This window comes from Solanum dulcamara, chromosome 11, assembly GCF_947179165.1.
Source record: "Solanum dulcamara chromosome 11, daSolDulc1.2, whole genome shotgun sequence".
Taxonomy (NCBI): Eukaryota; Viridiplantae; Streptophyta; class Magnoliopsida; order Solanales; family Solanaceae; genus Solanum; species Solanum dulcamara.
The window spans coordinates 59,355,495-59,369,683 of record NC_077247.1 but is presented as its reverse complement, the minus strand read 5'-3'; the positions used below and the strand labels follow the sequence as shown (position 1 = coordinate 59,369,683).

Genomic DNA, 14,189 nt, shown 5'->3' with positions numbered 1-14,189 from the left:
ACATGTCTTATATTAAGACGGTTTGCACTAAATTTAAAAGTGATGGAAATAAAATGCAATCATAAATAAATATGATGAAAAAAGATTTTATTGATGAATATTTGTGAGTTGGTTGTTCTTTCTAATTTTTCTATATGATTTGAGGGTTGTTAATTTTCTCCATGAGAACAGTTAGTATTTAGTAATTTATTGACTACGGTCTGGAGATCTTCCCTTAGGTGATGGAGGCCTCATGATATTACTGGGCCATATTTCAGTTTGTTAACTTACGAGGCACCCTTTCCGGCCCAAATATATTGGTTTGGATTGAAGACAATTCTATAGGGCCTGGTATCTAAATAATGTTCAAAACTACTCAAACGAAGGATTTATTCTGTAATTTTAACTTGAAGAATTTTCGCATATAGCCACTCAAAAATATCTTAATTATGTTCTATAACTATAGTTTAGATAATTACATTTTATAACTATATCTATAGAAATGTTTATATAATTCACTCAGCGTTTGTATAATTCGCTATACAATTCGCAGTTTTTCTATAGCGTTTGTATATTTCACTATACAATTCGTGCACAACGTTTATCTAATTCGCTATACAATTCATAGTGTTTGTATATTTCGGTATACAATTCTCGCGCAATGTTTGTATAATTGCGCACAACGTTTGTATAATCGTGCGAAATATACAAAACTCAAACTCTAATTATAGTTAAATGTTAGCGGCGAGCCATAATTAATTCAAACTATAGCTAAGTTAGCTAATTAACTAGTATATGTTTGCAAATTCGCGTAATTTTCTCTTTTAACTTTCTTAGTCTAAAATTAAATAAAAGTAGAAGAGAAAATTTCTCACAATAGATCGTCTTATTCATGCTGCTTCTTTATTTAAATAGGATCAGGTGAAGGAATGTTAATGAATTGTTCTTACTCATCTAATTAACTCAAGATAAGAACAACCCAAAATTGAACAAAGGAAGGGGTTATTGAGTACACAATTTCGTAACGATTGATTTCATCCCAGTTTAAAAATTATTCCAATATGACCCTCACGGGTCAGTTTGACTCACTTTAATAATGATATATCTGACACAAAGTCTATATAATTTTTGGGGGAAATATATTTATTAGAAAAAATATATATATTCATCTATATGATGTGAAAAATTACACTATTTATACATGATTAAAATTATGTAGATGTTGAACCTTCTTTGATCTATTCATGTTTTTTTTTTATATTTCGAACCCTTATATGACTTATTAATTAAGGTGTATCTAGTTGGCTTTGGTACCAAGTCAAAATATAAATAAAAATCAAATTCCCTCGTTTGGATGCAGTGCCCATAGATTTTCTCTAATTTCAGTGAAATTATTGCTATGTTTCATGGTCTCTGAAATCGATTTGAACCGGCAGTCTTTCTAGTTTATGAACCAAAAATTACTTGCAATTTTTTAATCATAGAATTGTCGTCGTCAAGAGGCTTGTAGAACAAGAAATGAGATGGCTAAATTAGCAGGTCAACTTGAAAACTAGAGGCTACAGGCGCACCTGGTTTTATTGCTTTCCAAGAGAAAACTAATTAGTTATCAACCAGCCCACTGAAAGATGTGTATTCCCTTCCTATCATTTCACTTGACAAATATATAAAATAAGAATAAATAAATATTTTATTTTATTTATTCATTTTTAGTAAATTAAAAGAATTTATTTTCTTCAAATTACCCTTAAATATTAAATAACTATATAAAATAATTATAATCAAATTTAGAGTTTTAAAACATCATTAATAAAACACTTAGTGTGTCAGGTCTACGAGGATTAAATAATAATAAAACATGATGGAGTAATTAATCAAAGCCCTCGGTAGCTTGCACATTCAGCTTGTCATATGTGGATTGGTGGAAACGTCCATAATTAATCCAGCCAATCCTTGCTTTCCAATTTTCCAATGGTATAGAAATTAATACTAGTAATTAATAGAGGTAGATTGAGGGAGTGCTATATAAACGAATGAAATACACAAGACAAACGTACACGACATCTACCTTCAACGTATATATAATCAATCTACTACAAGCACTTATAAGCTCTTTCTTTTTTCAAGTCTCAGTACCAACCAGTTGATACAAGAACATAACATTACGCTAAATGGGGCGCTGGATTAGACCCGAGGTAATACTCAACTAATTCCCTCTTTTATAATACGTATGTATATATATATTTCAAGTTATTTAAGATTTAAATTTGATGGATTCAGCCTTTGTTAATTATTGAATTAATACTTTGAACTTATTGCTATGCAGGTATATCCACTGATGGCGGCTATGACATTTGTAACGGGAATGTGTGTTTTCCAGTTAACAAGGAATGTTCTCTTAAATCCTGATGTCAGGTATTAAAAAATCAAATCTTATAATCATGTCAAGTGTGTTGAGTCATTATTAATTTGAAAGAAAAATATTAATTTAATTAGTATATAAAAATTGTAGGATCAATAAGGCTCATAGAAGCATGGGAGTACTTGAAAATGAAGAAGAAGGAGAGAAATATGCAAAACACAGCCTTCGAAAGTTTCTACGCACTCGTCCACCGCAAATCATGCCATCTATCAACCGTTTCTTCTCTGATATCGACAACAAATGATCATATCTCAATCCAATAACCATATATATTTCTTGTCTTTCGGCTTCTCATGATATTTTATTTTGCTATTCCGTGTTTGATATTTATATGAGAACCGATTAATCCAAAATCGAGCATTGGTCCATACTTCTTTGTTCCTTTTTCTTTTATTTTTGTCTGGTATATATATAAAGTCATGATGGTCTATGTAATTTCAGTGTTTCTATAAGGATGTAATTTTTTTTAAGAGATGTCACAATCACTTTATAAATTTATGGACTTGCACCCGTTTGGCCATAAAGAGGGAGTACTGATCACTTGGTTCTATTTTTTTTTTTGGGTACTCTATTCTTTTACTTTTACTTATTTATTATATTAAAATAAATATTTATTTTAAATTTTTTAATTTAAAAAATCTAGAAATTATTTATCATAGTGTGATATAATGATTTCTCATATGTTGAATTTATTATAATATTCAAAGAGTGGTTGTTAGACCGGCTATGTTATATGGGGCGAAGTGTTGGCCAATTAAGGTCTCTCACGTCCAAAAGATGAAAGTAGCCGAGATGAGAATGTTGAGATGGATGTGTGGGCATACCAGGAGCGACAGGATTAGCAATGAGGCTATTCGGGACAAGGTAGGAGTGGCCTCAGTGGAAGACAAGATGCGGGAAATGCGACTTAGGTGGTTTGGGCATGTGAAGAGGAGAGACACAGATGCCCCAGTGAGGAGGTGTGAGAGGTTGTCCATGGATGGTTTCAGAAGAGGTAGGGGTAGGCCGAAGAAATATTGGGGAGAGGTGATTAGACAAGATATGGCGCAGTTACAGCTTACCGAGGACATGACCTCAGATAGGAGTGTGTGGAGGACCCGCATTCGGGTAGAAGGTTAGTACATAGTCGCGTTATCCTACCCTATTAGTAGGCGCATTAGCGCACTATAATTTCCTTTATGGAGGACTCAGATTAGGATAAAAGGCTAAGTGATTCATCCTTTGCACCATAGTAGTTGTAGTTCTGCTCATTGTTTATTGCCTTTTGATTTCTGCATTGTATTGCTGTTTATAGTTGTGGCGCCGTTGTACTTTGACTGTCTTATCTATCTTATCTTTTCTTATTTATTTATTTATTGTAGTTATGCCTCTTTCTTCCCGTACCACTCTACCACGACTTTTCCTTTTGCTATTTCTGTTTTCATCTTGTTTTCTATATGTTTGCCTCTCTCTGACCTTTTATCTTGTCCTTTCTTAAAGCCGAGGGTCTTTCGGAAACAGCCGCCCTACCTTTCAAGGTGGGGGTTAGGTCTGCGTACACTCTACCCTCCCAGACCCCACATTATGAGATTATACTGGGTTTGTTGTTGTTGTATTCAAAGAGTGATATGATAAATTAATAATTTTATTTATTATTATCAGAATTTCCTAATTGAATATATCCAGATTTTGTATATACTTACCCTATCATGTATATAATTATAATATTTATACATTTGATTTGTATAAGTTTTGAAAAAATCCTAAAAAATGTATAAATATAGAATTTTTATACACTTATCATGTTTGTATATTGCCAGCGAATTATACAAACGGGTATGCGAATTATATAAAAAGTTGTTATAGCTATAGTTACGAAATGTTATTACGTAGCTATTTCGGCGTATTAAAATTTTTCTAGTAGCTATTTGTGAAATTTTCACTATTTTTTAAGGAGTGTGCTAAGTCAAATATAGACAAATAAAAATAAACTATGAAGTGTCATCTTTCTATATTTTAATAATAATTTAATTTTTAAAAAACTTCTCATTTAATCTTTAACAACATGATTTGTTGGCCACATAAATCTCATTGAATTTTTAACAAAAGTTCCACAAGTATTCTTCCTTTCTTAAATTTCGTATTCAATCAAATACTTTTATAAAATAAAATTGAGGAATCTTATTTGTAAATATACTTAAAATTAGTACTCCATTTATTTCATTTTAGTTGTCGTGATAAGGTTTTGTAAAACCCTTAAGAAAACATTAATTAGGAACGTTATTTGACTAATATACCCCTTATTAATTCTTTGATCTTTATCTATTTACGTGCCTCTTAATACTAGAATAATTAATGCTAATGATAAAGTTAAAAAATATAATTAATTTTCTGTTAATTGTTTAAATTAATTACTATTTTAGGACAACTGTTTTTAATATATATGAGGAAGTATTTGCAATGCTATTTTTAACCTCCAAATAAATATTTTTCAATTTCCATCAAATGTCGTACAAACGCCTAATTAAAGCCTCGTAATTAATTCATGTTGGGACAAAGCAGTTCAACCAATCTGCTATCACAAAATTTAAAATTTTATATCAGTGGTGACTACTAAAAGTAAAATGAATATAATGATGAACGAAAAGTCGGAGGAAAATAAAACGTAAAGTCCAAGATGAATGAATGGGTTGATATGTTCCTTGGACGGTCCAAATCGCTCTTTTAATGTACTGTACATATTTTCTACAATTAACATGTGATACATTCATTGTTAGTAGGCAAGACTTTAAACAAGGAAACAAAAATAGACATGCCGTGTTCACATTAAATCACATTTAAAGAGGTAAATGATGAATTAAAATAGTGAATAGACATAAATTTTCTTATGAAGTTGTATTGAAAAGTAAGTTACACACATAAACTTTTATGACGATTTATTACACACTGAAACTACCTAAAAGTGAAGCTATTATCCTCTACAACTGACGTGACAAAAAAAAACGCTGTCAGATATTCTATAAAGTAAAAATAAAAATAAAAAAAATCACCCATGATAATTTAGGAGTATAGTTAATAGTTAATAGTTAATTAGGAGTTAATTAGTATAAAATATAGTTAATAAAAAAATTGGATGTATAGTTAATAGTTAATAGTTAATTAGGAGTTAATTAGTATAAAATATAGTTAATAAAAAAATTGGATGTATAGTTAATAGTTAATAATTAATTAGGAGTTAATTAGTATAAAATATAGTTAATAAAAAAAAGTTAATTAATAAAGAAAAGAAAAGAAAAAATATAAAAAATTATAATTTCTGACGTGGCGCCACGTGACAGCGAGTGTAATACATCACATACTATGAGAGTGGTGTTATGCGTTCAAGTGTGTAATAGTTTCACTTTTAAGTAATTTAGGTGTGTAATAAATCGCCATGATAATTTAAGTTTGTAACTGACTTTTCGGTACAACTTCAAGGGGGATTTATGCCTTTTCCTAATTAAAATAAAAGTTATATTTTAAATTAATCATAATTAAATTATAAGATTTTATGTAAATGACATACACTACAGATTCATTGGATTAATATAAACACTGAGTCTGAATAGTTTTTTTCCCTTGAATAATGAGTAGTGCCAAAACTATGGATGCTAAACTTAACGATCTTTCATTTATTTATTTTTCCTTTAATTGGTAATAATTTTATGATTACCCAATAATTTGTATAGGCCCCAAGTCTCTCCCTATTATTTCCCTCAACTGATTTCATGCCAGATAAATGTACTTATTCTTACATCTTAAATAAGAAATAATTTAATCTGAAATAACAGACCTTAAATATTTTTTTCTTAACCGGACTAAATAAATTGAATAGGTAATTTAAATTCAATCGCCCAGTGTGTATTGTTACTAAGTGAAAACACTGATGAAAGTGGCCAATTTTAATGTACTTAATTGTTAATAAGGTTCCTCTTCTTCATCATCTCAAATTAAATATTACTATTATTAAAAGTAATAAGTTAGGATGAGTTGCTGAACAAACAAGCCTGGAGTCGGCTGTATCACTAATCACTATTCTCTCCGTCTCTAATTATTTGTCATATTTTATTTTTCAAAAGTCAAATTACATATACTTTAACTAATATTTTAATATATATTTTCCCATCATATTAATATATAAAAAATTACAACTTATAATATTTTTTGAATAATTTTTAAATATTTAATATTAATTTTAAAATATTAAATTAATTTAATTTAATATACCTACTAAAATAACTCAAATTAACTCGCAAAAAATAAAACTTTGACAAATATTTTGATAGAGTGAGTAATATATATCATTTATTAACTCTATCCTTTTTTGTTTTGGTCAACATTTATCATTGTAGTAAATCTCTTGAGATTATTCTCCAATTATGAAATTTCCATAATCTCTTCAATCCCAAAAGTAATTAATTAAAGCTTTCGTGGCGTTACATAAATAACATGAAAAGTCTTTCATTTTCATTTTCACATTTCACTATCATAGTATAGAGAGCATATCCCTATGCTTTTTCTGCTGTCAGTTTCTTTCTCCACAATTATGGCTTTGTTATCTCAGCCAATCCTCAAAACAAACTTAGAGATATTTTAGTATACTTTAAATACCCTTTCTTGTTTCATCTTTTTTTCTTCTAATAATTAAACTCTTTCTCACCACTCTCTTCTGTTTTCATCTTCATAATTATGGGTTTTCAACAAAACATTTCCCCTTTATTGCTCATTTTCTCCATACTCTTCGTTGTCGCTGCCGCTTGCTCTAATGGAACATGCAAGGTACAATTTCTCAGGTTATAAATTCAAGATTTAGAGTCGGTATAATTAAAAAAATTAATTAATTTTATTTTTATATTTGTATGTGTTTGAGTCGAAGACAGGGAGTGTGGTCGATCGTACTCATAGGCCGCTGCTTCCGCTTCTTTTTTTCATTCAACTTCTGATTCCAATTAATTCATTTACTAAGAGACGAATTCAAAATTTAAATTTCGTACTTCTTATTTCTTTTTCTTTTTTTTTGGGTTGGAATGTCTCATTCAGCTCGATGATAAATGTTCATCAGACGCAGATTGTGGGCCTGGGCTTTATTGTTTGTCTTGTACTCTATCCTTTCAAGGCGACAGATGTGTTAGATCAACTGGCACAAATCCGTTTAAGTTAGTGGTATGTATGTAAACATTTGGATTTTATAATTGGGCTTATGTTGTAATTGGGCTATTGAATTTTACTGGATTTTATAATTGGGCTTACAGAATAGTTCTCTACCATTCAACAAGTATGCATTTCTGACGACCCATAATGCTTTTGCCATTGAGGGAGAGCCATCACACACTGGGATACCCAGAGTAACCCCCACCAATCAAGAAGATACTATTACTCAACAACTCAATGTACATTTCCTTTTAACTCAAAATTGCTTGAATTGAATATTGTTTTTAGCTGCTATAACAGTCGAATCGAGTGAATTTTATTTACTTAATCATATCTTTAACATTGTTAAATTTTTAGAATGGTGTTCGGGGTTTAATGCTTGATACTTATGATTTCGATGGGAATATATGGTTGTGCCACTCATTCGGAGGCCACTGTCACGATTATACTGCATTTGTAAGTTCTATTTCATTTCGCGACCCTTCGTGTTTTTTTTCCGGTCATATTTACATCAATCGATTAAATTAGTGTCTTGTTTCAACGAAATTTGGCTGAGTAGGAACCAGCAATAGACACATTGAAGGAAATTGCAGACTTTTTATCAGCAAATCCATCAGAAATTGTGACTTTAATCTTGGAAGATTATGTAGAGACCCCAAATGGTTTGACCAAAGTGTTTACAGATGCAGGACTAATGAAATATTGGTTTCCTGTGGCAAAAATGCCCCAAAGTGGTCAAGACTGGCCCCTTGTGAGTGACATGGTGGCTAATAACCAAAGACTAATTGTTTTTACTTCCATCAAATCCAAAGAACAGAGTGAAGGGATTGCTTACCAATGGAATTACATGGTCGAAAATCAATGTAAGTGTCTCACTAATCATGCTTCGTGAATAATTTACCTATATAGATGGCAATTGGACGGATTAAGTGAAACATGAGCTTGTTAAAAATGAATAAATCCATGCGTCATGATTCAACATGTCCCATATTTTGAAATGAACAACTTAAATAGTCATCAAACTATAGCAAATTCCCTTATGTTTGTTTTATATCAATAAAGTCATTCAAGTTCAAGTAGTTTACCTACAAATTAGTCACTTAAGTCAGATTAGTTCATGATTATAAATTAATGAGACATGATTCAACTTAACATTTATTTGGTTAAAATGTGTTTTGATCCTATAATTTGATGAGTCATTTTGGGTTTAACCCGTTTTAACATGGACAGATTAAGCCGTTTACTGGGAATAAAAGGTCGATTTAGCCCCTCAAACTGTGATTGTACATAAAAGTTTTAACTTTTACACGACTAATATGTTAATAGTTCAAACTTAATACTCTGATTTTTCTCGTAAATGCCACAAATATTGTGGAATGTGCAGATGGGGATGGAGGAATGGAAAGAGGAAGTTGCCCTAATAGGGCAGAGTCATCAGCAATGAATGATAAAAGTAAATCATTGGTGTTGGTAAATTACTTTAGGTCACTTCCATTGAAGCCATTAGCTTGTGTTCAAAACTCAGGGGACCTCCTTGACATGCTAATGAGTTGTCACGATGCTGCTGCCAATCGCTGGGCTAATTTCATTGCAGTTGATTTTTACAAGGTATATTTTTTTTACTATTTCTCGTTTCAATTTATTTATCTGATTTTAATCTGATACGATGTTAAAAAAAATAAAACAAACTTTTGACTCTAATGCTCTTAAAACATATTAGGTGAAAAGTTAAAATCAAATAGTTGACAAAAAAAAAAGAAGGTATTTTTTATGAAACATGTTAAAATGAAAAGTAAGATAAACAAATTAAAAACCGATAAAGTAACACCTTGCATGTCTATCCCTTAATTGTAATTTCAGAGGCCATGAATTGACATTTTTCGCTAAAAAATTGTTGTTTGGAATGAATGATACAGAGAAGTGAAGGAGGAGGTGCATTTTTAGCTACAGATACTCTCAATGGGCAGCTATTATGCCAGTGTGGTGACGTACATTCTTGTGCGGTGAGTGAACACTAAAATTAATTGTGACTAATTTAGCATATACTCTGTAACTATATATGCCTATACTTAATTTGTTGCCAAGCTAAAAATGGTCTTTGGATGAGTTTATAGTGAAGATTTCATTTTATGAAGAGTATATATAGTGGATGTGTCATATTAAGTAAATATGTGACTGATGTCAATTCTTGATTTGCTGCAGAAGGGATCTACCCCAGGAAGCTGCACTTCTCGATCATGACCAGGAAAATGAATAATCTTTAAAAAATAAACACTTTTCTTTTCTTTTAATTTTAATCTATAGAAAAAAAATAATGGGCATGGTTAGTTCTCGATGTTCATGGAATTGTTGTATATGATATGAGCAACAATTGAAGGTTTTGTACCTTTGAAGAGGAAATATAAATGAACACAAAAAGGTCTGTTTTATCCGTTAGTCTTATGGTATACGTGGTGTTTTCATTGTATACTTTTCTAAAACATATTAAAAGACTACCATCAATTAGAATAGATAAAATTAGCCAAGAAATCATAACCTGACCAACTTTCTTAGGCATTTCATCCAATCAAAAGTTTCGCTAATATTTAGCCCAAATTATTTCATAAGAAATATTATCAAAATATTTTGATATGTTATATATAGACATAATATAAAAACGAAAAATAAAATATGAAAAAATAAATAAAACAATTAAAACATAATCAGAATTGGATGAGTTAAGTTTAGACTGTCTTTCAACCTATTTAAATTCAAGTAACTTTTGAACAGATGAATAATCTATTTATTTATTAATTTAATTTATTTTGACCCATGCAAATTCAACCCTACACAGTAGTTCATTATATAGTAATTGATATACAATTTCTTGTTTGGAATAAAAAAGTCTCTGATTACAATTATGCACAATCTTTGATACTCAATGATCACACCATAATACTATGATGTTTCTATGATTCAACAACGTTCTGCTCACCATCAACATTATTGATGACAACTTGTATTTGTTTTTAGTTATCAACAATTTTTTTAACGTGACCAAATTTGTCATTAGGAGCTGTAAATTAAAGCTGACAATCGTTACACACACAAAAAAGGTGGAACTCATTATTAAACAAATATACTTTTTGTGCATGAAATAGTTAAGTGGTCTGATGTATTTTGTTGATGTTCAAAGAGATAGAGACACGTACAACTGGCATGACATAAACTATGATATCCATGATAAAAAATTAAGATTACTACAAACACTAACTTTTTTTACTTTTTTTTTTATAATGTCAAAATATTATGCACACTGTTTTGTGTGAAGAATGGGGTACAGGATGCAGCAATTTGGGTTTTGAATTATGAATTATATATTATTATAATAATTACTAAGTTATTATAGAAGCATTTTCCCCCCAATTTTTAGATTACAAAATTGAAACATTTGTTGGTGGACTACTCAATGATTTGCACCTCCTAGCGTACTACAAGGAATTAGTGAAAGGCAGTTGTTCATTTGTCTTCAATAATATACTTCTCTTTTTCTTTGGATAACTTGAACCGCATTCCTCACAATTATTTATTTATTTATTTATTTATAATTTTGTCATTTTTTCTTTGCTTCTTCTCCAATTAATTTAATAGTATCCTATAATATGTGATACCATTTCTCCATTCGGAAGTCAAATGGTTTTTCCTCTCTTCTGGTATTTGAAATATCTTTTGAATATTTTTAATTAGAGTTAAAGGATCAAAAATACATTTAAGCTATTCAGTTTTTTTGAGTGTCATACCTGAATCATTAATATTGTGAGTTTCCTACTTGAACTATCATTTAATAGTTAGCAAAACACACCTCGATTAATTTCTGATGATGTGTGTACACTCTCTCTTTTGTTTAAAAACTCTTCGACATTGCATTTCACGTGGAAAAATAATACCACCATCGAAAATCTAAATAAATTACTTTTTGATTAAATTAAGGTTAAAGGTTAAAAATATCACCATATAAATTTAAAGAATGTATCGATGTCTAGAACTTGAAAGGGGAGAGTTTATGATTTTAAAGAAGTCAATTAAAAATTTATTTTAAAAAATAAATATATCAGCAAATACAGTTGTTATATATGCCAGGTGGACGAAAATTTTATGCACAAACATGCCTAGAAGCATTTCTAGACAAACAATTGGTCTAGTCAACGTCTAGGAGTTTCGCTAACTATTAGATGATAGTTCTGGTTGAAAATTAAACTCACACTCTTAGAAATTCAGGTATGAATCTCTATGAAATGGGATAGTTTAGATCATGTGTTTTTGACCCTTAAATCTTTTAATTATAGGAAATTGTGATTTATTTTACTTTTAATATATATATATTATTTTATCTTTTTAAAATTACTACTCTAAAAAAGTGATGCATTAACTATGATATGCCAAAGAGTATTATTTTTAGGCACTTTATATTGATGTGTTAAGATTTTAAATCCAATACTTTTATCCTTCAATTCGTCCAGATCACATGCCAACAACATAGAGATGGAGAATTATGATTTTCATTATGAGCGCCAACTACAAAGCTATATTTCTACTTTCATTTGAACACTAATTTAAGAAAAAAGTTGTCTGATTCACGAATAAAATAGATTGATTAGGATTTGATACCTTAGAATTGTTGTGGGGAATACTAACAACAACAACATATCTAATTGATTCTACAAGGGAGTTCTGCTAGAGGAAGGATATTGTACATGAACCTTAATTTTATTTTTATAAGGCAGAAAAATTATTTTTGATAAATCGCCATCTCATGGGAGAACTAACATGAATTAATATTAATGAGGGATTTTACTTTTATAGTTTTTTTTAATACAAGAATTCGTGTATGGTATTCACGTATAGAAGAAGGGCTAGAGTTTATAAAGTTTATTTTACATAAATTAAGTTTGATAAATTCTAGCGGAACACTAACTATAATCAAATTTAACAGGCTTGAAGTGGGAGAGTGCATGCAATTATAGGTATATCGATATCACACTATGAATCACGCACTTGTGTTATACTAATAAAATTACAACTCGTAACCAATTGAAATTTCACTAATTCAATTAAGATGTTAATTTAGAATAGAATATGAAAGAAAAGCATATAAAGGATCCAATCTCTTTTTTCTTTTTTCTTTTTTTTGTATTTTCTTTTGGTGGTGGGTGGGTGGGAGGTTGACTAAGAGGCCAGTTTGTATGCATTTTTGTGCAATGTTATTTACGGAAGTTTGGTAATTAAAGGACATTCAATAAACATGTTGCTTTGCTCCATGGCTCATCTAAAACTACTTATGATGTCAGTCACATTTTTATTATTTAATTATATTCTCAGCACGTCAATTTATGCGGAGACCCAACTCTTTTCATAGTCTAAGCAAGCCAAAAATTATTTTGATAAAGAGTGACAATGTAATTGTATTTGATTCGAAATATAATTATATATATATAAATTAAATTATTATGCTATCATTTATTGTGAGCTAGCTAGGATGAGCTTTCATTTACTAGAATTTTTGGATCAGTGAGGATGACCTTTGTCCCTTGCTCGACTGATAACTCTTTGTTTGGCCCAAAACTATTGCATTGTCTCTATTACATAGCTTATGCAATTAATTCGTCGAAATGCTACTTGAAAATGTCATTTGGCACTTAACTTCTGATACTAAATGTTTAAAGTTCTAACACATCCAAATTAATAATTAAAGCGATAGATATCAGATTACATGTAACCATTCAAAACTCTAAGCCCTTATTGCTAGATATATTAATTAAGCATAGAGAAACTTCTGATGAAACTTCATTCTTGATTAAGGTGTGGAGCATGTGATTAGGTGGGTTTTCAGGTATCTAACACATGCTACAAGTTCTACTTATACACTATTATTAATTCCTATCATCCAGATATGTTTTTAAATCAATAAATAATACTAGCTAGTAAAGTAATATAAGGCATCAGATCAACATGATTAACCTAACATTAATTAGTACTCGTATTAATTAATTAAGAAATAAAGTGGATCAAACCTTTCTAAGCGTTGCTTCGTTCGTTTTTTCTCTATGCGAGAATAGTGGGCTTCATGTTATTGGTATATACGATATATTATCATATGCACCTTTAAAATTTTTGAAAAAAGCATATTCTAAAACAAATATTCATATATCGCTTTTTTTTCCAAGTTCGCAGCCGGTTGCTTAGACGTTTGTGGAGTCCTTTTTTATTGTTTTAAAGTTCATTGACTATAGTGTGCAATGGCAACACATGCAATCTACTACTACTACCTAATTTGTATATTTATTGCGTAAAGAATGTTTTGAGCCCAGAAATTCCTTAAAAACTGAAGAGAGTGAATAATGGCTTTCCATATATATATATATATATATATATATATACACACAATTGAAAATTACATTTTCTTTTCCCAATTTCGAGAATTACTTTTTTGTTAGTACAAGTCTGACGAGAATATAATTAAGTAAATAAAAATTTGTTTTATCTAAAATTTCTTTTAGATTAGATAATCACACATTTCAACATGTTATCATATCAGAGATTAAATCGATCTCATCCCCACCAATTATCAGAGGCTCCTTCA

The 14,189-nt window shown here is 29.9% G+C and overlaps 2 protein-coding genes across 2 annotated transcripts; both read left to right on the top strand.

Annotated features, from left to right (window-relative positions):
- The first annotated feature begins 1,998 nt into the window (after positions 1-1,998).
- Positions 1,999-2,833, top strand: LOC129874342 (uncharacterized). Its single transcript, XM_055949602.1, has 3 exons — positions 1,999-2,174; positions 2,306-2,394; positions 2,492-2,833. The coding sequence occupies exons 1-3, from the start codon at positions 2,151-2,153 to the stop codon at positions 2,643-2,645; spliced, it is 267 nt and encodes an 88-aa protein (XP_055805577.1). The 5' UTR covers positions 1,999-2,150; the 3' UTR covers positions 2,646-2,833.
- A 4,071-nt stretch (positions 2,834-6,904) lies between these two features.
- LOC129875130 (PI-PLC X domain-containing protein At5g67130) lies at positions 6,905-10,006 on the top strand. The gene is made up of 8 exons (XM_055950562.1): positions 6,905-7,198; positions 7,460-7,582; positions 7,672-7,809; positions 7,928-8,026; positions 8,130-8,433; positions 8,955-9,178; positions 9,487-9,573; positions 9,773-10,006. Exons 1-8 carry the CDS (start codon positions 7,109-7,111, stop codon positions 9,809-9,811), a joined length of 1,104 nt encoding a protein of 367 aa, XP_055806537.1. The 5' UTR covers positions 6,905-7,108; the 3' UTR covers positions 9,812-10,006.
- Positions 10,007-14,189: the final 4,183 nt, after the last annotated feature.